This window comes from Herpailurus yagouaroundi, unplaced genomic scaffold (genome assembly GCF_014898765.1).
Source record: "Herpailurus yagouaroundi ecotype Mexico unplaced genomic scaffold, PumYag 197, whole genome shotgun sequence".
Taxonomy (NCBI): Eukaryota; Metazoa; Chordata; class Mammalia; order Carnivora; family Felidae; genus Herpailurus; species Herpailurus yagouaroundi.
The window spans coordinates 13296334-13322616 of NW_024412428.1; the positions used below are offsets into that span (position 1 = coordinate 13296334).

The 26283-nt window shown below is 38.5% G+C and overlaps 1 protein-coding gene and 1 long non-coding RNA gene across 12 annotated transcripts in view; one reads left to right on the plus strand and one right to left on the minus strand.

Moving 5' to 3' along the window:
* Positions 1 to 1901, minus strand: part of LOC121012852 (uncharacterized) — a 91980-nt gene extending 90079 nt beyond the window's left edge. The window contains exon 1 of one of the 2 annotated variants that reach the window (XR_005782361.1): positions 1568 to 1901. This is a non-coding gene — a long non-coding RNA (uncharacterized LOC121012852). The other variant, XR_005782362.1, reaches the window with a different exon arrangement.
* A 24-nt stretch (positions 1902 to 1925) lies between these two features.
* NBEA (neurobeachin) overlaps positions 1926 to 26283 on the plus strand; it is a 689863-nt gene continuing 665505 nt past the window's right edge. For all 10 annotated transcript variants that reach the window (XM_040448178.1, XM_040448180.1, XM_040448182.1 and 7 more), the window contains exon 1: positions 1926 to 2524. In XM_040448178.1, coding sequence (XP_040304112.1) covers positions 2237 to 2524 — 288 coding nt within the window. In that variant the 5' untranslated portion in view covers positions 1926 to 2236. The remainder of the gene's footprint in view (positions 2525 to 26283) is intronic.

The following is a 26283-nucleotide window of genomic DNA, read 5'->3' on the forward strand; positions in this document are numbered from 1 at the left end:
AAGAGGTAGAACCTGCTGCCATATTTTCACACACGGCGGCGTGAAAAAAAGCCAGTGAGATGATCTTTCAGTCTGGATTTACATATTTAAGATACATCATTTTAGATTTACAAATGAAAATAGCACTTGCAAAAGTAGACAGCACTAAAAATGTTATAGGTGGTTATATATGTCACAGGATTTTTAAATTATAGCATATCTAACTCATACTATTAAAAGTTATCGGTTTTGTAAGTTTTTCATAAAGTTTCAATCATTTTAGCATTTTATAATTCAACAGTCATTTAATATAAATGGACATACCAATTACCACTTCTTTCAAAAGGGATTTTTTCGCTTGATGATTTAATCAATTCAGTGCAAGTTTAAACAAATTCACACACAACTCAAAACTAATCCTAAGGGCCGGTTTTGAGGAGCTGTGTTATACACAACCTATAGTACTTTAGAATTTTACCATGTTCCAATATCCTGAGAGTTAACTTGACTAGCTGTTCCGATTAAATGTAATAAAAAATCGGATTATGATAGATTTGTATATTGACTTTTCTTATATGAGATAACAATTGGAATGACCTGAATATACCTCAAGATACCAAATATTTCTGGTGGCTTTATTGAAAAGGGCATACTTCATGAAATATTAAGGAAAATTACATCCTTCATTTCAAAGAAAACAGCAGTCATGCCTACTTAGTTTTAATTCAATAGTAGCAGCAAGATTACCATATATATTTTAATTTTCTTAAACTGACAGTAATATTTTTGTTTTTATATTTGTGCAGATACAGTAATCTACTTTTTTTCACAGATTAAGGCTGGCCGTGAGGATTCCCTACGTTTTTAGATCATTTCAAAAACCTCTGAACTGTACACGACTAAGAAAAAGGGAAGTATCATTAGCTGGCATCGTAGCCGAAGACTGCAAGGGATTTTTAAAATGTGGGGTTTGTAGTTCGCAGCAAACTACCCTTAGTGTCACACAGTGCAGCCTTTTTAGGCTGGTAGGCGAGTTCAAGAGCTGTTTGTTGTTGGGAGCTCCATCCAGAGCGGATCACTGTTTGACAAGTTCTATTTTAAGTCGTTCCTGTGTGTGCAGGTGTCAGCCTCTTTCATGGCTGTAGAGAAAGAACCATTACACTCCATCCGTATCCTTCCCCGACAATGCAAGATCTTTCCCCACCGTGCGTTTGTTTCTGCTTTGCCAGCCACTTTTTATTAAGGAAATTCGGAGGTGGGGGTGGTGGGGGGAGGCGGGAAATACTGCGAGGAAGGGCGAAGAGGGGCAGAAAGAGGTCGTCTGCCACTCCCCTACCTTACGAGGCACGTGGCACTGGCAGTGACAGCTGCTGGATGCAATGATGAAGGCGAAGATGATGAACCTCCTCTTAGCAAGAGGATACTGAGGGAAGGAGGAGGAGGCAGCGGAGGCAAGACACACACTCCCTGTGTCCTTCCTCAGCCGGAGAATCCACCCTCAAGGGAAAAAGTACGCGGAAGCCACTCTCCGCCCCGCCTCTACCAGCTCGCCCCGGGGTCTGGCAGCGGTCCCCATGCACCTGCTCACCTGTCTATCCGTTCAGGGTGGTTGGGGGAGGAACGAGGGGTGGCGGGGTGGGTGGGTGGAAAGAGAAGGAGGGCAGGGCAAAAGAGGGGGTGCTCCGAGGGCTCCGCCCCCGGAGGCTCTGCGCAGGCGCAGTGGCCGCTACCGCAGGCAGGGGGCGGCAACATGGCGGAGTGAGCGGCGGCGTCGGGGCTTCACAACAACAGTGGCGCCCGTAGCGGCGGCAGCGGCAGCGTCAGTAGCGTCGGCCACAGCCTGAGCTTCCGCACCGGCCAGCGTGCTGGCCAGCCGCTCGCGCCCCGGGGCTTCTCGGAGCGGCGGCCGCATCTCCGCGGGGGGCGGGCCGGGCCGGACGGACCGGGAGGGGGAGAGAGAGGAGGCAGCGGCGGCGGCAGCCGCGGTCCAGCTGCTGGGCGGGCACTGCCGCTCGCCGGGCAGCGGTTAGCGGCGCAGCCACCGCCGGGAATAAGCCTGGGAATAACCCGCCGCCTCCGCCGGGGAGGGCGCCGGAGCGGGCCGGGCGGACGCGCAGGCGGGAGCGGGCCCGGCGCCGCGGCGCTGGTGGATGCTGGGGCTCCGAGGCGACGGCCGGGGGGCGGGGGCCGAGGCAGGTATAACGGTACCGGCGGAGGCAGCGCCTCTGCTCTTCCCTTCTCCCCAGGAGGGGGGCAAATGGCGAGCGAGAAGCCGGGCCCGGGCCCGGGGCTCGAGCCTCAGCCCGTGGGGCTCATCGCCGTCGGGGCCGGAGGCGGAGGCGGCGGGGGCGGCGGCGGCGGCGGGGGCAGCGGGATGGGGGAGCTGAGGGGGGCGTCCGGCTCCGGCTCGGTGGTGCTGCCCGCGGGGATGATTAACCCTTCCGTGCCGATCCGCAACATCCGGATGAAATTCGCAGTGTTGATTGGACTCATACAGGTCGGAGAGGTCAGCAACAGGGACATCGTGGAGACGGTGCTCAACCTGGTAAGGGAAAAGGCGTGCTCTCCATCTGCCTCCCAGCCCCCATAGCCTCCCCCCCCCGCCCCCCCCCCCGCCTCGCGCTCCCACACCTCCACCCATGGGGTCGCACACGCAGCGCATCCCTGGGAGCACCGATCGTCGGGCGGGTATTGCCCAGCGGGTGACCTGCTTGCGCGCAACCTTAGCCACGCCACCTCCCCGCTCTCCTCTGGTCCTCTCCTGCCACCTGAGTGCGGTGCCCAAGTTAACACCGCTTACCATCACTTCTCCTATGAGTAGAAATCATCCCTTGTGCAGGGTTTGGGTCGACTTGAGAGTTTAGTTAGGGGGGAGAGGAGACCTCCCTGTTCTCCGGGGTTCTTTTTTCTACGCTCTTAATTGTCCGTGGTGTCGCTCTCCGAGGATGAAAGCCTTGCCCCTAGAGCCTAATTTCCCCCGTGCTACTGAAATGTGAGAAGCGCATTAGCTCTAACTTGAGCAGCTGGGCTGTGATGTTTTCGAATGAGGGAAATGATGCAGTTTTGCATCTGCCTTTAAATATATTCAGAGGTTATGATGGAGAGTGTTGTAGCAGTATCTACCCCCCTCCCGCCCCCACCCCGCGCCCCATCTCTTTTTAGGCAGCCTTCTTTCTTTGTAATATTGCCCTGAATATGCTGACCTGTTAGTCATTTGTGTGTGTGTGTGTGTGTGCACAAGGTGTTAAAATGTGAGGGCACCAAATCATACAGGTTGGTTTCTATGGTTGCCTTCCGAGAGCGTGGCATGTGGATAAAGACCAAAGGAAAGGTGTTGGTTTGTTTCATGATAAGAAAGAGTTACTGCAGAACTGTGTATGACTTAATGTTTTGCGCTATCTACGGAGAGCCTACGAAGCGTTCAAGATGTCAGGGGAAGAAATGGGAATAAAGAGAGGAGAATCATAAATTGCAGATAATTAAAGAGTAGTTCATTTTTAATGTTTTGCAAATGCAGTTTTTGCTGCAGCAAAGCTTTTAAAAACAGTTTCCTCTGCAATATCTAGTCTTTGACACACGTAAGGTAGGATTTTGGAAGACAAGGCTTAAATCGAACGATCAGTTGACTATTGTATTTGGTGTGGAGTCCCAGGAATATAAAAATATGCTTGCAGGGGGATTTTATAACACCCATGCAGTCTGATTTTTTAGCCAAGCAATTATTTTTATTTGATCTATTGGAAAACTGAAAGAAAGCTGCAGCACTGGTGCCCTGAGACATGGATTAATGTCTGTGGTTTATGAACCTCTTAAATTCACAGAAAAGTTGAAGTGTTTTTTTTTTCCTTTCTTTTCTTTTCTTTTCTTTTTTTTGCTAGTACATCAAATCAAAGATAGGAGAATATGTCTTTGTTATATTTATTACTGTTTAAATAGAATACACCGCTTTCTACTTCTGTGTACCTTCAAATAAAGCACCACAAAAGTCAATGTAAGTTTGGGGAAATGTCACCACGTTGATATAACCAAATTCTTTTCAAAACAGTAATAGAAATATTGTTTCTTGGGAGTTTTAATTTTAACTAGCTGCGAATAGGAGGTCAGTAACTTGCCTTTTCTTAAAATAAGATGAAATCTCAAAACGTGTTAGAATGTTAGCAGGTATTGTATTTTTAAAAATTTGAAAGAACACATTTAAATCCCCCCCCCCCCGGTTTTCACCTAATCAGTATCATTTTTATTTAGATTATGTGGTATTGGGTTATTTTAATAAGTATTTCTATGCTTAATACATTTTGCAATGGTAAGAGGCAATAGAGCTCTCACAAGCTGGAAACTGATTGGAATGTGTAACCAGTTCAGACTCTGCAGCAGTAATGATGTATGCCAGATCAGTTCTTAACAGATGGGGTTCTATAGATATACAGTAGGTTAAGAAAGGAAGTGAAGCACTTCTTTTGAGATAAAAAAGAAATTTAACTCTTGTACAGTGCAGTGAAAATCTGGCGTGAAGTTTCAGTATGCAAACACTATGTTAGAAATTAACTTTACTGTTAAGCTTGATTAGAGTAATCAGAAATAAGGTAATACTGAAATGTTATGTCCCCAAATCCACATAAGACCTTGTAACTGCATTGATCGTGGCATAAAAAAGGTTAGGTTTAAAATTTCCTTGTACATATTTAAAGAATGCAAGAAGTCCCTTAAATGGAAACTTCTGGAGAAAGGATGAAAGACAAAAGGAGTTATTTACTATTAAGTTGTTAATTATATTGATTGTGGAATTCAGATTGGTTACTTGAAGGGTAATGTTTCCTGAACTGTAAGTTTAGGGTTTATCTTTCTAATATACTCATAATGAAAATGTCATGTGAAAATTTAAGCTGGTTCTGAAAATAATTTGGAATCATAGGCAGTTAAAAAATAATTATCAAAATTTAATTCTATTAAATAAATCAGTAAAATCCATGTGGAGCATTCAATGACTAGTTAGAAGGTGGACGCTTGTAATATTATCTCTAAAATGAGTTTTTAAAATTTCCAATCTTAATTTAAAACATTAAATAAAAAAAATTAGGTGGAAATGGTGAAACCTCTATCACAGTGCCCTTTATGACAGAAAAGAAGGGAGGGGAGCTAATGAAACTTCAAAACAAAACAGTTTCTACCTTAAACAGTCTCAGTCACCTTTGCCAAAATATTTTTCTTTCTATTTTTCCTGTACATACATTTCTTATCTGTAGATAGTATGAGAATACTAATACTTGGTTTTCAGGTACTATTTCTCTCTTGCCTTCCCCAAAGAATTAAAAGTTTTGCTGAGTAAAGTTTAAGCATGTAGTGATATATAGGACTTCTACACAGCCATGGTTGTACTTTTTCTGCTTTTGTTTGCCAAAGGTAGAGCTGCTTCCATTACTGAAGTGGATTGTGAGTTTGTTGAAGAATCACCAATGTAATGAGAAATAAAATGAGTAATTTCTATTGTAGAGGAATGTATTTTGTATAATGATACTGTTAACTCGAAACATTAATATATAGCACTCCATATTTGTATTTATAGCATTAGGAAGATGAGTAAATTAATTCATAAATAATGTTACAATGAGAATATATTGTCAAGGATTTTGTAATGTAGCTTTATCTGTGAAAGAAGATGATCATCAACAAACTTTGGATTTAGGAAGAATTATTTAATGTGGCAGTATAAGAGAGTCTAACTATAGATAAGGAAGGAATTTGGTTGTCTGTTGCAGTTACAAAACAGGCATACTGCTTAGTCCAATGCTTCCTTTGTAAACATCCTTAACATGTGTTTATATAAGGTTTTTCTTTCCTTGAAGTAAATGCTATGTAAATATTATGTGTTCTTTGTTTATAATATGAAAGTTTCTTTTAATCAAAGATTTTAATGTAAACATAGTTTTAGAAAAGATAAAATAGAGGACTGACATTTACTTAATGGAAGAATTCACAACAGGGTTTTTTGAATAGCTGTCTTAGGTAGTATAATTCTATAGCATTTAATTTGTAAACATTTTTTTCACAAATTACAGTGCAATATCAGTGTATCTTTACCTGTAGAAAATAATTCCTCAGATAATTTTATTTTTTTACATGTAAATAGCATATTGTATTGAAAGCAGTACTGGATACTTGGAGGGGATTTTGCATATGGATCATAGTATTTTAGTTAAAAGGGAATTTTTACGTTATTCTCTTGTACTTGCATGTGACAGTAACTTTCTTAGAGGTTTTTCATTTGTAGCTTGATAATCAGAATCATTTTCACTTTAAAGATACTTAGAATTTCACAAATGAAAGGTATGTTCTGCGTTTGAACCAAATTTATTTAAAAAATATGTAGTTGCGTCTTAGAATCATGGAAGTCCTTAATATTAACAAAACCGCATTTACTTGTATTAAAAGGGAATTTTTTGCATTTTAATTTATGTTGACATGTAAGCTTTTTCATATTAACTTGAATTATATTTTATTTTTGCTATTGGGTATCGGAAGTTAAGAATGCATTGGTAACATTGGAATTTGCCATTTCTAGAGTTCTGAGATTTTCCACAGAAAGATTAATTTAGCCATGTAATGACACTAAAGCAGTCTTGATGAGCACTGAGAAATGTATAGAATTGTTGAATCATTATATTGAACACTTAAAACTAATGTAACACTGTATGTTAATTATTCTTGAATAAAAAACAAGACCTTAAACAGCAAATACTTTATAGCCAGGTTATGATCAAGGTATATTAATTTTAAACAAGTATTTTGTATATTGCTAGTCAGTTTTTGGCAAATACTGTGCTGTTAAATAAATAAATGTATCTCAAAGTTTTCTTTCTACTATGGTTTCTCCAAACCATAGAGATGTAGAGAGGTGTAGAGAGATGCTTTGGTCCTAGCAGACTCAACCCCCATTTTGGATCACAGATGTGCTGTGTCATAAATTTCAGTCATTCACATTTTTGAATATTTACTTTAAATACTGGTTTGCATCAGTTTCATAGGTTTCTTATTTTTTGACTCTACTGTGCATATTTTATGCATCGTCAGCATATAAGTATCCCCTGCTTTCCAAAAGTTGGTGTTTTGCCCCTTCACTTTTATGAAAGACCTGTATTAGTACTGTTTTTGTTAACCAAAAGAAATCTGAAGAGGATTTTTACTTTTACAAAAAAAAGCTGTTGCTGTATTAGTAATAGGTCTTTTGTGAAAGTGAAGTAGCCTATTGCCAACTTTTGGAGAGTGGGGGATACTCTTTACCTTATGCCATTTCGACTTATGAAAAGTTTCATGGGAACACTCTACTTTTGGATAGTGGCAAACCTGTGTCTCCTTTTACAGAGATATACCTATCATCTCTAGTGTTGTTATTTATATGTGTTTCCCCTCTTCTGCTGTGAACCCCAAGAGGGCAGGTCCCCGACTCAAATGATGGTTACGATTTTTGACTTTACAATGGTGTAAATGTGATACTCACTAGAAACCATACTTAGACTTTTGATCTTTTCCTGGGATGGTGATATGCAATATGATCCTCTCTCATGATGTTGGGCAGCAAGTCACATCCCCCAGTTAGCTACTGGGTCATGAGGGTGAACAACTGATACGCTGACCACCATTATGTACCCATACAACTATTTTGTTTTTCTGTACTTTGAGTACAGTGTTCAGTAAATTTCAGGAGATTTGGGTAAGTTAAGTGCATTTTGAGTAGGCAAGACACTGTTATAGGCAGTAGAAGACCAGTTTCTGAAATTATGATCAACAGTAGCGTGCAGTCCCAACATCCTGACATCAATTAGACTCATTGTCACGTAGTGTATTGCCTAGTTCTATCACTAGAAATGCATGTTGAATATGTATGAGTTACATAGGCCTTACTACATATGTAAATGGTATTTTAAACTGGCATATTGGAAGAAGAATCTGATACAAACTTTTTAATGATTTATGTGTATGTCAAATATATAAGCACACAACAAAGATGTTATTAGCAAAGAATAATGCATTGGATATAAATTAAAAAAGCATTGTTATAATTTGTCATATTTCCAGGAATAGTGGACATCTCTTGTTTTTGATGTCTACCATACGTTGCCCTTTTTTGGTAAGGGGGATGCAGTTGCCCTTGAGGAACCACCTATCCCCCATTCTTAATTCAGCTGGTTTCCCTGGGCTGGGGATATAACCCAGGCATGGCCAGAATCACTGAGACTGGTTCAGGCATAAACACTTAACTCTAGGGGAGCCACAGGGTCAGTCACAAGACTTGGCACTGAAATTTTCTGTTGGTGATGCTGAACTGGTAGATGTAGCCTATACCTGTGGGTGACTGTGTTAGAATTTGACTAAATAGGAAGAGAGAGTGAGAAGTATATTCTTGGTTATGCTTGAGCCCCTGCAATTCCCTGTGCCTGTGTGGATTATCTTCTAACCATTACATTGTCTCCTTTAAAGTTTCTCATTCTTATTCTTATTAGCTTAAAGTCATTTTAAATTGGGGTTTTGTCACTTGTAAATGGAAAGAATCCTCCCTAGCATAGACTTTAGTAAACGGAAACTGGACATTTCATTTTGAAATGAAGGCAGTGAAGACTTTGCTTTTCCATAGCAATTCCTTTTAAGGAATTACAGAACAGCTGTTTTAAATTGTCACTGGTGTTACCTTTGCCCATGGAAGACTGAGGCTGTAACTTCAGTGATACTGGAGTGTTTTGGTCACTTCTTGTGGCCTTTGATAATGTTTTATAAGACAGCAACTAGCTTTGGTGCACGCTGGCATGCTTGAGAGCAGAGAGGGAAGAAGATACTGTCTTTCCAAGTAAGAGAGGCCCTTTCTGCTTGCAGCTATGCATAGCAGAGCATCAGAATATCAAGAACCTTGAAGTTTAAAAAACCTACTTTTTTGGGGGCGCCTGGGTGGTTCAGTCGGTTAAGCGTCCGACTTCGGCTCAGGTCACGATCTCGCAGTATGTGAGTTCGAGCCCTGTGTCGGGCTTTGTGCTGACTGCTCAGAGCCTGGAGCCTGTTTCAGATTCTGTGTCTCCCTCTCTCTCTCTCTGACCCTCCCCTGTTCATGCTCTGTCTCTCTCTGTCTCAAAAATAAATAAACGTTAAAAAAAATTTTTTTTTAAAAACCTACTTTTTTTAAATTAAAAAAAATTTTTTTAACCTCATGCTAAAGTTGGCAGGAGTTTAAATTAGAACCACTTAAAGTTCTATTTTATAAGCTTCTCTCAAGCACCTCAGTGCATTATACTCTCAGCTTCCTGACCAAAGGAACAATCCAGTTACTAAAGAGCTTTAAAAGAGGATGCAGCCAGGGAACAGGTGAGAGAACAGCCATGCCTCCTCACTCAGGTTATCATTTCACATTGCTTCAAGGAAAATCATTAAGCCGGGGGTGAAGGGCATGAGTACTGTGGAGGTTTGTTGCTGTGAGACTGAATATTGTTAGGAAACTGAAAAGATGGAAATCTAGATTGGTAAGCTGTTTGTATCTTGACAAGATCTCTGGCTTTGATGCTAATTCATTCAGGTGACTGAAGTTAATAGACCAAGAGCTTACTAAGTTTTTAGGAAAACTACTTTCTAGGGTTACTTCAAGCCTGGTAAACAGACTTGTGTTCTTTTCCTTCTACGGCAGTTCTGGGTTTTAATAAGTGAAAGTGGTTTAATAATTTAATAAGTGCTGAAGCAGTAGAGCTGCCAGATGGACAATCTAAGGCCATGAGGGTAAATGGACAAGCAGGGTCTTCTGAGAATAGTAGGGTTGAGTACATCCAAATTGGCTGAACAAGGAACTCCATTGCCAGGGTAAGGAATTCTTGCTACTCTAACCAGTAGTGTCTGGTTTATGCTTTGAATCAGTGACCATGGTTTATCTTCACCACTCTCCTAAGAGGCAGTTATTATTTATGTTCTTTTTTTTTTTCAACGTTTTTATTTTATTTTTGGGACAGAGAGAGACAGAGCATGAACAGGGGAGTGGCAGAGAGAGAGGGAGACACAGAATTGGAAACAGGCTCCAGGCTCTGAGCCATCAGCCCAGAGCCTGACGCGGGGCTCGAACTCACGGACCGCGAGATCGCGACCTGGCTGAAGTCGGACACTTAACCGACTGCGCCACCCAGGCGCCCCTTATTTATGTTCTTTTACCATAGTATGTTAAGTATCAGGGAGATAGTTAAATTTATGTAGCTATATGTTTTCAGAAAATAAGGTACCACCAAAAAGAATGTACGTTTGGATCTGACCAAAGAATAATCTTTGTTCATCGTGCAAAGATTTTAGACTTGTAGCTTGATGCAACAACTTGACATTGTCTTTGTCTCTTCCCCAACCCCTCTCACCTTGTAACCCTTTGAAGTGATAAGTATGTTTTCTACTGTGGCTAAGGTAGTAACATTGTTAAACACAGGTATTAAAAATTATACATATATGGAAAGAAGGGAGCTTGTAAGGTGTATGGGCAGCCATGGGCTAGAATGTTACAATTTTCTGTTGGTTTTGGCTGTGTAACATCCATTCTTTCCGTTGCTAACCGGTCTAGTTTTTTCACACTCCTTTGGGGAGTCATTCCTTCTTGATTCTTGCCTTCTATGGTTTGAGGTTTCCCTGGATTCCTTTCTCTTTTCCTGGATCAGAAACAGAACCTGGACCTGGATCATCAGTAACAGCTTTTGGTTAAAAATATAGTTGCACATCTGAGCAGCTTGGTAACTTAATTCTGTCAGGGAAAAAAACGAAAATAACAACAACAACAACAACAAAAGACACTGACAATTGCGGTTGATAAGATGTTAGAATGTAAGTCTATATTTGGGAATCTGCCTTGGAGGCAGAGTATGCTTGAGAACGGACCTATCACAGAAACACCGAGAACCTGGAGATAGATTACCATGACATCTTTGGAACTTTTCAAGTCAGTTATATCACAGACTTTTCAATGCATTAAGCTAATACATTTCCTGTCTTACTCAAGCCAGTTTAAGTTAGGTTTCTATCCATTGCACCCCAATGATTCCTGAGCAGTATTCTAAATTAAATTTAAAAAAACCTTAGGTATTAAGTATCATAGGACAAAACAAAAAAATATTAACTTGGCAATGGACTTGTAATTCAAGAAAGAAATATACATTGCTAATTAATATAGAAATTTATTTTTACTAAATAACAACATAATAGTGATATACAATGAAAAACAGGTGACTAAAAAGAAAATTACCCTTGTGTCCTAGGCATGCTAAAATAATCTTAAATGATGTTGTAGGGCATGTAAAATGTTAGAGTTGTTCTGAATGACATTTTAACCATATGTATCAAGAGATCTAAAGAGGTTCTTGTCATTGCGGCTCAATTGGTTGAGCGTCCAACTTTGGCTCAGGTCATGATCTCACGGTTTGTGGGTTCAAGCCCCATGTCGGGCTCTGTGCTGACACCTTGGAGCCTGGAGCCTGCTTCGGATTCTGTGTTTCCCTCTCTGCCCTTTCCCTGCTTGCTCACTCTCTCAAAAATGAATAAACATTAAAAAAAATTAAAAAAGGTTCTTTCAGTCATCCTTAGTTCTTTAGGCTAAGGAAGAATTACCTGTGGACAAGTATGAGGGATACATGTAGTTTTATGATATTAAAAAAAAATGGCAACCACCTAAATGTTCAAGAATAAGAAAAGGTTACATAAATCACTTTACCTCCATATTGTGGAATACCATACAGCTGTTAAAAATTTATGTGCCTCAGTTTCCTTATGTGTAAAAAAGGGTATTTACCTCAAGGTTGTTGGGCAGATTAAATGAAATAAATGTATGTAAAGTGTTTGGTACACAGTTTATTTAGTGCTTACTCCTGTTATTTTAATTCTTATCTTGAGTCTGTGGATTATCTGATCATAGAAAAAAGATAATGATTTAAATAAAGCTGAGCTCTATTCTTTTAGTTTTGAGTTCCTGAACCTGGTGAACCTCTCAGAGAAGGGATCTCAAGTACTCACAGATCATGTTCTAGTGAAACATGGGGAGTCTGTTCTGCATCCTGGCGTAGTCTTTAACAGTTCATGGGGTACTTTTTCTCAGTTACCTATTTTGAGTATGGAAGATGGAAAACTGGGGAAGGAATAGACCTGAAGTAACACGAGTTCCTTTGCCTGGAATCACTTTGATTTCTTCCTTCCCTCACATGGCTAAATTTCACATGGAGATGCAGTAAGACATAATAGTGATCCTAGGTAAATAATTCCTCCCTCTGGGAGTATTAGCTTAAATATTTAGAAGACTACTTGAGTAACAAGCCTAAGGGGCAAGTTAGGGGATTAAAAACTATTTTGTGATGAGTTGTTTTAGAAAATAATATTAGCCTATATGTTAATATCTCTTTACTGTTTAAAATACACTCGTGGAATTGTACTGTGTTAGCTGGTCCTCAGAATAAGTTCTTATTCAGATACAATTCCTTCTCTATAGATGTGGAAACTAAGGCTGCAGGAAGTGTGAAGTAGTTAGAAAAATCTAGGAATTAAGTAGCAGAGGAAGGGAAGGTCCAGCCAGCCTCAGAGAGTTGGTTCTGTAGTAGGGAACGCTTCTCGTCGAGGACTCAGGACTAGCTGTTTATAGGAAATCACAATGAATGCAGGACAGTTTGGTGGGTTTGTACACAAAAATGATTCTAGCAAAAACTGTATTGTGAACTATTTATTTTCAGTTTTGGGGAATAATTAGTTATATAATTTTATAAATGGTAACTAGTTTTCATCAGGCTGAATGTTGGTACTTTAAATATTACTTTGAACCAGAATAAGAGTATGCATAAGTATATTTATTTTGTGTAGAAAGAGTAGATTTGTTATATATTAGTATTAATTAAATGAACCACCACATATATCATATTTGCTTGGATAAAACAAATGAGTTATAATAGGAATTATTCTACGTCTAGGTAATCTAATTTTCAGTAATTGGGATTCCTCTCTCAGTTTACTAAAGTAGAGCAGACATTGATTAATAGCAAATTTTATGGAAGTGTAAATGTCTGGATATATTTGTCTTCAGCAAATACGTTCATTTTCTGAGAGAAACAACTTGCAGCTGATTTAAAGATGGCATATATGTATTTCTACCGTAATCCTAAAAATTTTCACTTGTGGGGAGGTAATTGGCATTTATAGATTGGGTTTGGTTTCATACCTTATGTTTTTAATATTCTCTCCTAACCCCTCTGAGGGAAATCTGGGTTTACTTTAATATAACAAGTAAACTGTGGCTGAAGTTAAGTGGCTTGTCCAAGTTTGCAAAGCAGTTTAGTTGCAGAAATGAGACTCAAAGCTAGATGTTCCATTTCCAAGTATGTTGTTCTTTAAAATATAAGAAACCTTTGGGGTGCCTGTGTGGCTCAGTCAGTTAAGTGTCTGACTTTGGCTCAGGTCATGATCTCACGGTCCATGAGTTCAAGTCCTGCATCAGGCTTGTTCTGGCAGCGCAGAACAGAATCAGAATCAGAACCTGGAGCCTGCTTCTGATTCTCTCTCTCTCTCTCTCTCTCTCTCTCTCTCTGTGCCCCTCTCCCATTCACGCTCTGTCTCTGTCTCTCCATAATGGATAAACGGTAAAAAAATGTAAGAAACCTTGAATGATGATAACAGTGATAGCAGCTTGCACTTACTTATTGACTCCTTATGTGCCAAGCACTGTGTAAAGCATATGACATGCATTATCTCATTTTATCATCTTGACAATAATAAAATCTTCAATGAAATTAAAAGGCATCTTTCCACGTTAAGCTAGGTCTGGTATCTTAGAAGTATTTTCAGCTTCAATTATATAAGTAATATTCTATCATAAAATGCCATAAGATTATTTTACATGATTTGTACTAATTCTGTATAACTTTACCTTTTCAGAGTCCTTGAATTTAAATTATTTAAATTGTTTTAAAAATCTTATGGGATAAGTCTTCAACAGAAAAATGTTTCTTTTATTATACCATATTGACTGTTACTTGTTAAATAATTATTGCATTTCTCAAGACATCGTCGTGTTCTTCCATCTTTTGTCTAAAGAACACCTACTTATGTTCCAAGATTTAGTTCTCATTGTCTCCTTAGACCATACTACCTTCCCTGATCTGCCCCTAAAAGCTCTGCCTCTCATCCTCTACTCTCCCGTAACATTTTGTATATCCCTCAAATTCAGCACTCGCACATTGTGTTTTAAATATTTGTTTACCTGTCAGACTGCCCTAGAGACTCTGAATCCCCTGAGGTCAGAGCATTGTGTTATTCACCTTGGTATCCTGAGTATTTATCATGGAATCTGGAGTTTTGTGTTGCTTGTTGAACTTTTTTTTTTGAATGAGGATTTTTGCACCTTTGAAATAGTTTGCTTGTTTTGGTCACTTTTGGCCTGGGTATAAATCCTGTCTTCGCTGGCTTTTATGGTTATTTTAATTTCTATGTGTGCTTCTTTTTTAACATTCAGTTTTTATTTTTCTCAGGGGTGGGGGAGATAAAGGTATTTAGGTGTATATATGCATCGTTTATGATTAAAAGAAAGTTTAAATTTGGGATGGGTAAGGAATTATATAGTCTTTACATCTGGTGAATAGCCTGCCTCTATCACTTGACTAGGCGAGGAAAGAGAACCAGGTAGGTTAAGATCCTGTGGTCGTTGACAGACTAGGAATTAACATCTAGATTCCCTCTTAGTCCAGTGTTTTGTTTTGTTTTGTTTTTTTCATTTTATCTTGGTGCCTGCAGTTCCACTTTGCTCAGCTAATTTGTAGTTTCAGTTTATAACTTTCAACAGAAGGATGTTTTTGTTTTTGTTTTTGTTTTTCACTCAGACAGGCTTGGATACTTAAAGTGATGGTTAAATAAATTACTGAGTAATCCTAACCTAGTGTTCTTCTTTTCTTTTTTTTTTTTTATAATTTTTTTTTTTATATGAGAGAGAGACACAGAGGTGGGGGGGGAGGGAATGAATGAACAAGTGGGGAGGGGGCAGAGAGAGGGAAAGACAGAACCCCAAGCAGGCTTTGCTCTCAGTGCATGTGTGCCATGCGGGGCTCTGTGGGACCATGACCTGAGCTGAGATCGAGAGTTGGACACTTAACCCGCTGAGCCACCCAGGCGCCCCTCCTAACTTAAGTGTTGTGTTGCCAGAGTAAAGATACTCATTGGGCATATAAAAAAGAATTACATAGTCCCTACCTTAAATAACTAGAGGTTCAGCATAGGAAATAGAAAAATAAGCAGATAAATTACAATAGTAAAAAGTGATATTACAAAGATTTAAACAAAATGCCATGGTGACCATGGATCTACTAACTTTTTTCCTGGGGGAGTCTAGGAAGGTCACATTGTTAGGTAATTTTGAACCTGATCTTAAAGGACAAGAGCTGTTTCTCAAGATGAAAGGGTAGGGGTGGAAAAGTTTCTACAAAGAGGGGATAGCTTGCACAAGGAGACAGGTCATGAGGGACCTCATAGTTTTGTCCTCTGATGTTAACTATAAACTAGTTAATTCTTCTTATAGAAACCCCCCTGTTTTTATTCCATGAGTGTTCACATTTTTCTCCCCTCTCAGGCTTGCTCAGGGGAGGTGTAAAATTTATTTGAGTCCAATTCAGTGAATTATTTCAGGAGCTCTATGTATGTAGGCATCATATTTGCATGCTCCCAGACTTCTTTGACATAGGGGGGTGTATCTTTTTCCTATGTACTTATCCTTTCTTTTGACTGTTGACAGAAACAGTATTTGTTATACTATTGTTTAATAATTATGTATACATAGTAGGCGTTCAATAATAATGAATAACATATGAAAATACAGGAATGGGGTGCTTGGCTGGCCTAGTCCGTAGAGCATGTGACTCTTGATCTCTTGTTCATGAGTTCAAGCCTCACAAGGGAGGTAGAGATGACTTAAAAAGAATAAAATCTTGGGGCGCCTGGGTGGCTCAGTCAGTTAAGCGTCCAACTTCAGCTCAGGTCATGATCTCATGGTTTGTAGGTTCAAGCCCCCCTTCGGGCTGTGTGCTGACAGCTCAAGGCTGGAGCCTGTTTCAGATTCTGTGCCTCCCTCTCTCTCTCTGCCCCTCCCCCATTCACACTCTGTCTCTCTCAAAAATAAACATTAAAAAAAATAAAACCTTTAAAAAATTTTGTTTAATATTTATTTTTGACAGAGAGAGAGAGAGAGAGAGAGAGAGAGAGAGAATGAGTGGGGGAGGGGCAGAGAGAGGGGGAGGACACAGAATCTGAAGCAGGCTCCAGGCTCTGAGCTGTCAGCACAGAGCCCAATGTGGGACTTGAACTCACGAACTGCGAGACCATGACCTAAGCTGGAGTCAGACGCCCGACCGACTGAGCCACCCAGGAGCCCCCCAGAAAATAAAATCTTAAAAAAAATTAAAGGAATGTTTCATACTGGCAGAGGATAAAGAAGACTTATTTTGAGAGTATCATAATTCAGAAGAGAAACTAAAGATGAATAGAGAAAAATTAAACTAATTGCATTGACTTCTTTTTGAAATGTGTAATTAACTATTGTCCTATTAAAGATACTGATATTTTGCTTGTACTAAAAGTTAATTATTTGGATATGAATTTCATATATGTTCATCTGAATAATGTTCGTTGTCCTTAATGCTTGGCTTGGCAGGTATTTCTATGAGTGGTAAGATAACTTGGGCTTCATAAGTAGCTGAGGAGAGCTACACACAAAAACATAGTTTGCTAAATCTCCATTTAGTTGAGCTCTTGCTAGAAGAAACAGACTTTTCCCTTGGATACCTTGTAGCCATGTGCATGAGGCTAGGATAATAGAGTAGACATAAGCTGCGGTGACCCAGGTATTCTATAAAACCTGTTGTTCATGTTATTTCCAAATTGCTGTGTTCCCAACTGTCCTCATCTCTGAAACTCCACAGATAATTTTCAGAGAGATACCATGGGGTTTAATGCATGAAGCTCCTACGTTTTAAAATGTTTGTTATTTACTTTATCCAACCAAGAAGAAATGTAAGTACTATATTTGGGAAATGAATATTTCTAAATGAATACTTTGATTACTAACATTTACTTTATTTATTTTTTTTTCAACGTTTATTTATTTTTGGGACAGAGAGAGACAGAGCATGAGCGGGGGAGGGGCAGAGAGAGAGGGAGACACAGAATCGGAAACAGGCTCCAGGCTCTGAGCCATCAGCCCAGAGCCCGATGCGGGGCTCAAACTCCCGGACCGCGAGATCGTGACCTGGCTGAAGTCGGACGCTTAACCGACTGCGCCACCCAGGCGCCCCTGATTACTAACATTTAAAAACTATTTTCACTATGCTATATTCATTTAGCTACTGCTTTACCATGTCAATTTCTTAAAATAATGTTATGCATCCAGCACACTTATTTTCAACAAATAGGCATGAGTATCTTAATAAAGAATACGTATTTTTAATGGTGGTAAATGTGGCTTTAGAAGTCAGTAAGAATTATTTCTTAATTTTTATTTTTTCAAATGTCATTATTACTAGGTTTATTTCAAAGCTAACTCAGTTTGTTCAAAGTCTTTATGTCTTTTTTATTGTGAGAAAATTCACCGGTAAAACTGTTTTCATATTCCCAAATTGGAACTCTGTACCCATTAAATAGTAACTCCCCAGTCCTTTTCCCTCGGTTCCTGGTGACCACTATTGTACTTTCTGTCCCTGTGAGTTTGACTATTCTGGTTACTTCATGTAAGTGTCATCCTACAGTATTTTTCCTTTTGTCTGGCTTATTTCACTTAGCATATGTCTTCAAAGAGTAAGAGTTTTTTATTCAAACCAGTCTCCATTGGCAACACAGATAAGATACTCTGGAGTCTGTATTTGTAGGTTACATTTGTAAATTCAGGATCTATATGTATCAGTCTCTTTGTTGATGGAAATGAAAAATAGCCTCCAATAAGAAAAAGTAATTTTTTTTTTAATTTTTTTCCCAACATTTTTTATTTATTTTTGGGACAGACAGAGACAGAGCATGAACGGGGGAGGGGCAGAGAGAGAGGGAGACACAGAATCGGAAACAGGCGCCAGGCTCCGAGCCATCAGCCCAGAGCCTGACGCGGGGCTCGAACTCACGGACCGCGAGATCGTGACCTGGCTGAAGTCGGACGCTTAACCGACTGCGCCACCCAGGCGCCCCAAGAAAAAGTAATTTCTATATGACTCAGGCTCGTTACTCCTATTTTTGAATATTATGTGGAATAGAGATACAGAGACCATAGTAATATTTCTTAAAAATTTACGTTTTCTCTCTTTGCTTTGTTTCCATAGTATAGCTGCTTTTGATCCTCTTATCCTAGAACTTGTCAAGAAAATCAGCACACAGTTCTAACCTTGTAAATTCTTAGTATTCCTCTTTCTTCTCTCTATATTACAAAGCCTAAAATAATTTCCATTTAGACTGGTAAGACAGTCTCAGGGTGGCAGGAGTAAGAGACTCAGCAGGCCAAGCCAGAATTCTCTTGAGTAGGCACAGGGAAAGAAAGACCAGGAATAATACTCAAACATGAATAATTCTTGTCATCTAAAAAATTAATTAATTATGGGAGACAGCAGCAATTTGTTGCAGTGATTCCAATTTCTTATAGAATATTCAGTAGTGATTTTACCTCAACTTCTCCTTCATTAAAAAAAATACAACAACCTGTAATTTATTTTTTTCTTAAGAGGTTTTTTGTTAATCTGCCTGCATTAAACAGTCTGTTTTAAAATAAAAAAAAAACGTTTTTCTCTAAAATTTATCTTTTTTTTTTTTTAAATGTTCATTTATTTTTGAGAGAGACAGAGCACAGATGGGGGAGGGGCAGAGGGAGACACAGAATCTGAAGAAGGCTCCAGGCTCTGAGTTGTCTGCACAGAGCCCAGGGCGGGGCTCAAACTCACCAACTGTGAGATCATGACCTGGGCTGAAGTTGGACGCTTAACAGACTGAGCCACCCAGGTGCCCTTCTAAAATATGTCTTTCGGGGCGCCTGGGTGGCGCAGTCGGTTAAGCGTCCGACTTCAGCCAGGTCACGATCTCGCAGTCTGTGAGTTCGAGCCCCGCGTCGGGCTCTGGGCTGATGGCTCAGAGCCTGGAGCCTGTTTCCGATTCTGTGTCTCCCTCTCTCTCTGCCCCTCCCCCGCTCATGCTCTGTCTCTCTCTGTCCCAAAAATAAATAAACGTTGAAAAAAAAAAAAAGAAAAAAAAATTAAAAAAAAAAAATAAAATATGTCTTTCATCTTATGTACCTCGTTAGAAGCTTCTAGAGAGCATGGCCCTATTTATTTGAACTCATTTTTGTCGTATACAGCTTCTGAAGATGAATCTTTAGTTTTAACTGCTTTTATTTTTAAGAAATAACATAATTTATCCATCCTCTTTTATACCCCTGCAGTATAGGCCTACCTTATCTTAAATAACTTAGTAAAGATTTATCAATCATGTCTATGTTTATGCCATTTTCAAGTCTATTGAAAACTTGGTCTCATTGTAAGTTTGTCTCTTCATATATTTACTACTTGTTTTAAAGTGCTTCTTCTTTTGGCTTATCTGTAGCTGTACTGTCCAGGGTAGAAGCCCCTGTGTTTTGTGGCTGTCAAGCACTTCTTACAGCACAGCTAATAAGAATTTAGATATGCTTTAAGTTTAAATACAGCGTTTCAAAGACTTAGATGAGGAAAATAATGTAAAATATCTCATTTTTATGTTGGTTTCACGTTGAAATGAAATTATCTTGGTTATATTGCCACTTGGGTTATTTATTAATTTATAAAGTGAGTTAACTTTACCTGTTCCATTTTAGTTCTTTTAATGTGGCTATTAGATAACTTTTAAATTATATATTTGGTTCACATTATATTTCTTTTAGTTTTTGTCTATAGCTAACTTAATTGTTAGGTATACAGGTGACTCAGGAATTAGGTCTTGTGTTGAAAACTTTGGGAAATAAATTACACTCTGCATGATTTTCTAAACTGTCATACCCTTTATCTTCTTTTATTAAAATCGTTTTAATGTTTATTTATTTTTGAGAGAGAGAGAGAAAGAGAGAGAGAGAGCAAGGAAGGGGCAGAGAGAGAAGGAGACAGAATCAGAAGCAGCCTCCAGGCTCTGAGCTGTCAGCACAGAGCCCTACGTGGGGCTCAAACCCATGAACCATGAGATCATGACTTGAGCTGAAGTTGAATGCTTAACCAGCTGAGCCACCCAGGTGCTCCCTTAACCATTATCTTAGGAGAAAAAAAAAAAAAAAGATTCACTCTTAACACTGCTATTAGAGTATGTTCATCAGTAAGAAGGGGATAGATTTCAAATTTTTAAGTTATGATTGAGGGAAGGGACAATGGGAAGAGATTCCTGATGCCTGGTGATGGGTCTGATACAGAGTAAGCACTCAATGATTACTATTTTTTTTAAAAAGTGTAGGTTGAGATTTGAAAAGGTGGTGATGATAGGGTATATGACATGTATAATTTACTGAGTGAAGTTGTAATTTAAATACAATTGAGTAAACTTGTGTAAATTTCAGCCCTGTGGAGAGAGGAGGTGAGTTTAGTTTTCATTGTTTACCTTTTTACCACATGTGAAGAGAAGGAGCTAGATTTCTGTTGGGCATTTGTAGTTCATGATTAAGAGAAGGTGGACGAAGAGATGATGGGCACTGAGTGTGTTAAATTATTTTCAATTTCATCAGTCTCATAAAATCAGAACTCTAAAAATTAACATTTTATCAAAGTTGAATTAATGGTTTTCCGAAATCTAGAAGAAGATTCAAGCTAGCTTGATATAGTTCAGTTTCAGGATCACCACAGATAAGCCTTTTTCTTAACTGGTCTGGTGTTAACTGTTTTGGTGAACTTTTCTTCCTCTGTAAGGAAATCCTGTTCCTTCCTTCTGCTGAAAGGACTCTGGTTTTTCCTTTCTGCCAACCAAATTACAGTTTTTCATTATGTAGCATTCCAGAATTGAAAGAATGTTCCAGAAAAATATGTTAGGTCAAATATTATATGTAATAATGTAGAAACTATTTATAAGGTAGCATATTTACTTGTCTTGGTTTTTAAGAGTTGAGCTTTAATGATTCATCTTTATCAAAGTGTGACTTTTCACATTGCAAGTTTCTTTGGAGTATCTGTTCCATGCTAAGGTGTGAATTTTTCCCCCTAGCTGTTAATCTATTCACATGCTTGTTTCATAGCTATTATTGTTGAAGTCATCAATCTGGCAGACAGCAGGCCCTAATTGGGTGGGATTGTAGATTCAGTCTTTTAACCATTCACTTTACTAAGTTTAGATTCAAATGGAAATGTAACCCATTTCCTTGGTCTCATTAGTACCACACAGGGACTGACTAAACTAATTGGTCACAGTTCAGTAATATTGCCTGAATGGTCTTGGAGTTGTTTTGAACTATTACCATTTCCTCATTTGGGCCTTGGGATCAAAAAGCATTCATTTTTAGGATGACTGACTTATTTCAGGGATGGGTTGAGTAGCTGTGAAGAAGCTATTTTCTCAGTGAAAATACTCATTTAGATACTTTTATAGGAATTATGTTGAGCAAATATATTTTAGTCAGATTTGCTGATTTTAAAAATTAATTATATTGGGCTTTTTTAAAATTCCAGAAATAATATTTAACCTGATTAGTAATTGCACTCTGAAAGGTAAACTAATGTATTTTAGTTACTGCATGACAAACTGTCATTCAGAATGACAGCTGAACCCAATTACATTGAAAAATTAGGCTGCCAAACTGAAATAAATTGAAAATGACCTGCCTAGAATGTACGGGACATAGACATTTGCAACATAGATTTCAGTTCCAGGGAGAGAGTGATTGGGGCTGGGTCAATATGATAATGTATTTTATACCTTAGAGCCTTAATTTATTATCTTCCTATGTAAAAGGCATAAAGATATATTAATGGGGAGGTAGTATATGAGAATAGAATTTAATAATTACATGTATCACGTTTGTGATGTTACTAGTTGTTAAAAAGGGACTGTGTTAATGTAGTTTATTCCTAAGGAAAAAGCAGAGATCTTATAAAAGTTTTGCTTTATACTGTGATAGAGATTAATGTTTAATATATACTGTTATTGAATTATATTATTTTATAGTTGGCTTGACTTATTTTCTAATTGATTTAAGTATTCAGGGTAGAGTACTATATTTAATTTGCAGGTTATCTAGTTCTTTTGTTCATAGTTACTTCTTCTGTGCCCTTCTTTCCACCCCCATTTAAATACTGGTCTGCTGGGTCTGACTGTATGTACTCATTTTCAACCTGCCCTTCGTATCTGACTGCCTATCCCTTTTATTCAAGCAAATATTTATTGAGTACTCACCATATGTAATGCTAGGCATTGAGGATACAATGGTCAAGACAAATCCCTGCCCTGGAGTGTTTAATGCTATAGAGGGTGATAATTACAGGCAATTATATCTGTAAATTCTATGATAGAAACAAATCAGGTTATGGTGGGCCACACTGAAAGGAGAAATGTACTAATGAAGTCAAAGGAAGGCGTCAAGGGAAGGCTTCACACAAGCAGTTATGCTTGAGCTGAGGTTTGAAAGCTGGCTAGGTCTGTCTAGAGCTGTGCAGTCATAGGGTAGACACAAGCCACATGTGGCTGGTGAGCACATGAAATGTACCGAAAGCATAAAACGCACACTTGACTTTGAAAACTTGGTATAAAAATCATAATAATTTGAAAATATTTATTGCGTGTTAAAATGGTGTTTTACATATATTGGGTTAAATGAAATATAACTGAATTTCTCCTGTTTCTTTACATTTTCTTCTATTGTGGTTAATAAAATTTTAAATTATATATATGGCTTACATAATATTTTCACTGGGCAGCACTGGTTTAGAAGGGAATATCTTAAAAATAAATGAACCATTGGAGGGATAGAAATAAACTAATATTCTAGCATGTTTTCTTTCTTTATATGTATGCATCTGTGTGTGTATATATACATATACAAATATATATTTATACATGCGGACACACACATATATAATCTTTATATTGTTTGAACCACTCATGTCTTCGGTTTTCTTGTTATGTATCAGTAAACCTCATCCTAACTGATGCATTGACTTAATAGCAATAATTTAAAAACCACATCTCACTGGGGAAAAACTTGTTCTCCCTGCTCTGGTAAAAATTGCCTAAATAATTCATAGAAATCAATATGGCAACAAATTAAAATGCATCTTATTGTCAGCAAATACTTTGGAAGGCAAATTGTAAACATTGCTTCAGAGTTGAAGAAGCAGTTACAATAAAATGTAAGAATTGGTTGGATGAAAATTATTTCTAATGTGTTTTACTAGATATTTGCTTGAATTATTTGCTAGACTGTTTCTTAATGAAAGAAATGCCTACTTGTTATGAATTACTATTAGAAAATATATGTGAAAATATACTTTCTGGAAGTTCGTGTTTATCCTGTTTACTAAAACAGAAGTTGAGGAGTAGCCATAACTTTACCTGGAAAGCAGGACATAACAGTTTGTTATTTATTTGATTTATCAGAATCAGAGTCCCCTATTGTATTTAGAGTGCTAATTTTAGTATTAATTGTCAGGAGTACCATATTTAAAATTTATTTTTTTAATTTTTTTTGAGACAGAGACAGAGCATGAACAGGGCAGGGGCAGAGAGAGAGGAAGACACAGAATCTGAAGCAGGCTCCAGGCTCTGAGCTGTCAGCACAGAGCCCAATGTGGGGCTCCAACTCACTGACTGTGAGATCATGACCTGAGCTGACGTCAGACGCTTAACCGACTGAGCCACCCAGGCGCCCCGGGAGTACCATATTTTAAATAGGACCCTGATTTTGAATACTAGAATTCTGGAATGCTAGTACATGATAAAGTTTCAAAGATTATCTGGTTTTCAGATATGGAAACCTAGGCACGGGAAAGTTACTGGTTTAATCTGGGTTACACAGTTTTTAAATTGCCATGCTTTAGGACTGGATTTCAGGTCTCTGAATTTCTAGTCTAGCAATTATTCCTTTTATTATATTCAACTTGAGTTACCTGGGTTTGGCTGGTGTGCTAATTTGCTAAGGCTGCTGTCACAGAACAGATAGCTTGAACAGCAGAAATTTATTTTCTCACCTCCATGTGCAGGAAGAGCCAGGGGAAGAGCATTATCTAGGTGACTAGGTGATTAGTAGGCAAACACTTGATACCCCTTGGATCAAATTAATACTGGAACAACATTGGGACCAGCGGGTGCTAGAAATATTGGATTGGAGAAAGAACTGTTGTAAGAAGCTTTTGGGTGATTCACGGCAGTGTCCAGAGTAGAGGACGCATCACAGCAGTGTTCTTGGGATGTCTTGCCTCAAAGCTAGCACGATGCATTTGGATAATTGTCTAGTTTTTGAGAGTTGGCGATATGTGTTGTCTTCTTCCATTAAAATTTAAGAGTATATATACTTCAGCAACATTCTTGGATGTTCTAAACCTTGAAAGATTTATAAATACCCAGTGGAGAGGAGGAGGAGATTAATTTAAACATATTTTTATTTCTCAGTGGTGATTGGGAGCTAAATTGCTTATTCCTAGGAATAGTATGGTCAAACCTGGGGTAGAATGGGATTGGAAAGATGAATCTTTTCTTTAAAGACTTCAGATTCTAAAAAGAGAGATTGATGTGTAAATTTAAAAAATACTGAGTAATGTGATCAGGCCTTTGTCGCTTGACTAATCTGAATTCAAGTGTTTGTTCTGCCTTTTATTTCTCCTGTGATCTCAAGAAAAAGTGTGTATTAGAATACAACATCACAGAAGAGAAAGCGACAAAACTGTTTGCAGAAGTCAGGAAAGACTTTAAGGTGGAGGACTCTCTTGAGATTGGATTTGAAGGGTGAGCAGGAGTTTGCTGAGTAGATCGGGTAGAGTGAGAGTATTCTATCTACATCTGGAAATTTGTATCAGCATAGTATGTTTAAAGTAGTACCTTCTTTGTAGCAATGTTTTTCTCTCCCATCAAATTACTACCTATCCTTTAGGACTTAGCTTAAGCTTCTGTCTCTACTGGATTCTTCTCTAATTCAGAGTCAGAGACAATTTTCAGGAAGTTAAGTATTTCCAGTTTTTGCATTACATTAGTTATCTTTTAAATACATTAATCTGTCAACAAACTCAGGAGTCACTTGAAATGTGATGTGGTTGGCAAACTGCAGTTGGCAAAATCGAGGTCTCTAGACGTCAAGGTGGAGGGAGAGCAGGAAAAATAAAAATAATGCTTTAAACATGTATGCTTTTATGAGTACATAAAGAAAAGTTCTGGAATGAGCTGCTTTCAGAACCAGAATCTGTTGCTCATTTCCACCAAACATAATAAAATAATGATAGTAGTTACAAGTTTTTGTTAGGTATTCTGCTATGCAGTTGACTGTTACTGATTTAATAATAGCACTTAGGGGTAAGAAAAGAAACACTACTACATTAAATGGACACATCAATTATGAGTTATATGTTGATTTCAGAAATGTTAATATGTGAAAAATATTTCTTACAATAGAGAAAATAAAGTATTTTCTTTTAAAAAAAAATTTTTTTTTTCAACGTTTATTTATTTTTTGGGACAGAGAGAGACAGAGCATGAACGGGGGAGGGGCAGAGAGAGAGGGAGACACAGAATCGGAAACAGGCTCCAGGCTCTGAGCCATCAGGCCAGAGCCTGTCGCGGGGCTCGAACTCACGGACCGCGAGATCGTGACCTGGCTGAAGTCGGCCGCTTAACTGACTGCACCACCCAGGCGCCCCAAAGTATTTTCAATTAAGGTAGTAACTCCATGATATAGGCATTTCTGTCCCCTTTTACACATGAGACAAATGAAGCTGGGTAAATTTGAAGCTCAGGACTTTGGGCAGTGTGGAGGAGTTTTGGCAAGAGTGACAAGAGCAAAGCAATACGTGTGTATATTCCGTGTAAGGTGATCTGATTAGATAGACTAGTATTGTCTTACTCTTTCAGTATTTCTTGTGTTTCTCTCCTTGAAACAACAGGATTGGTCAGAGAGGACAGCCTGTTCAGTGGTGAAGTCTGTATAAATAGTGGGTGCTTCTTCTAGATCCATCCTGTACGTGCTCCTTTTAGGCCTTTCACAGCTATGAATTGATGTGCTGGACTATATTTAGATTTATGAATTAATGTGCAAATGCTATTTGAGTCAAATCTGTTTTTGTATCCTGGTTTTCTGTAAAGAGCTTGGCCTTTGTGGAATGACTAATC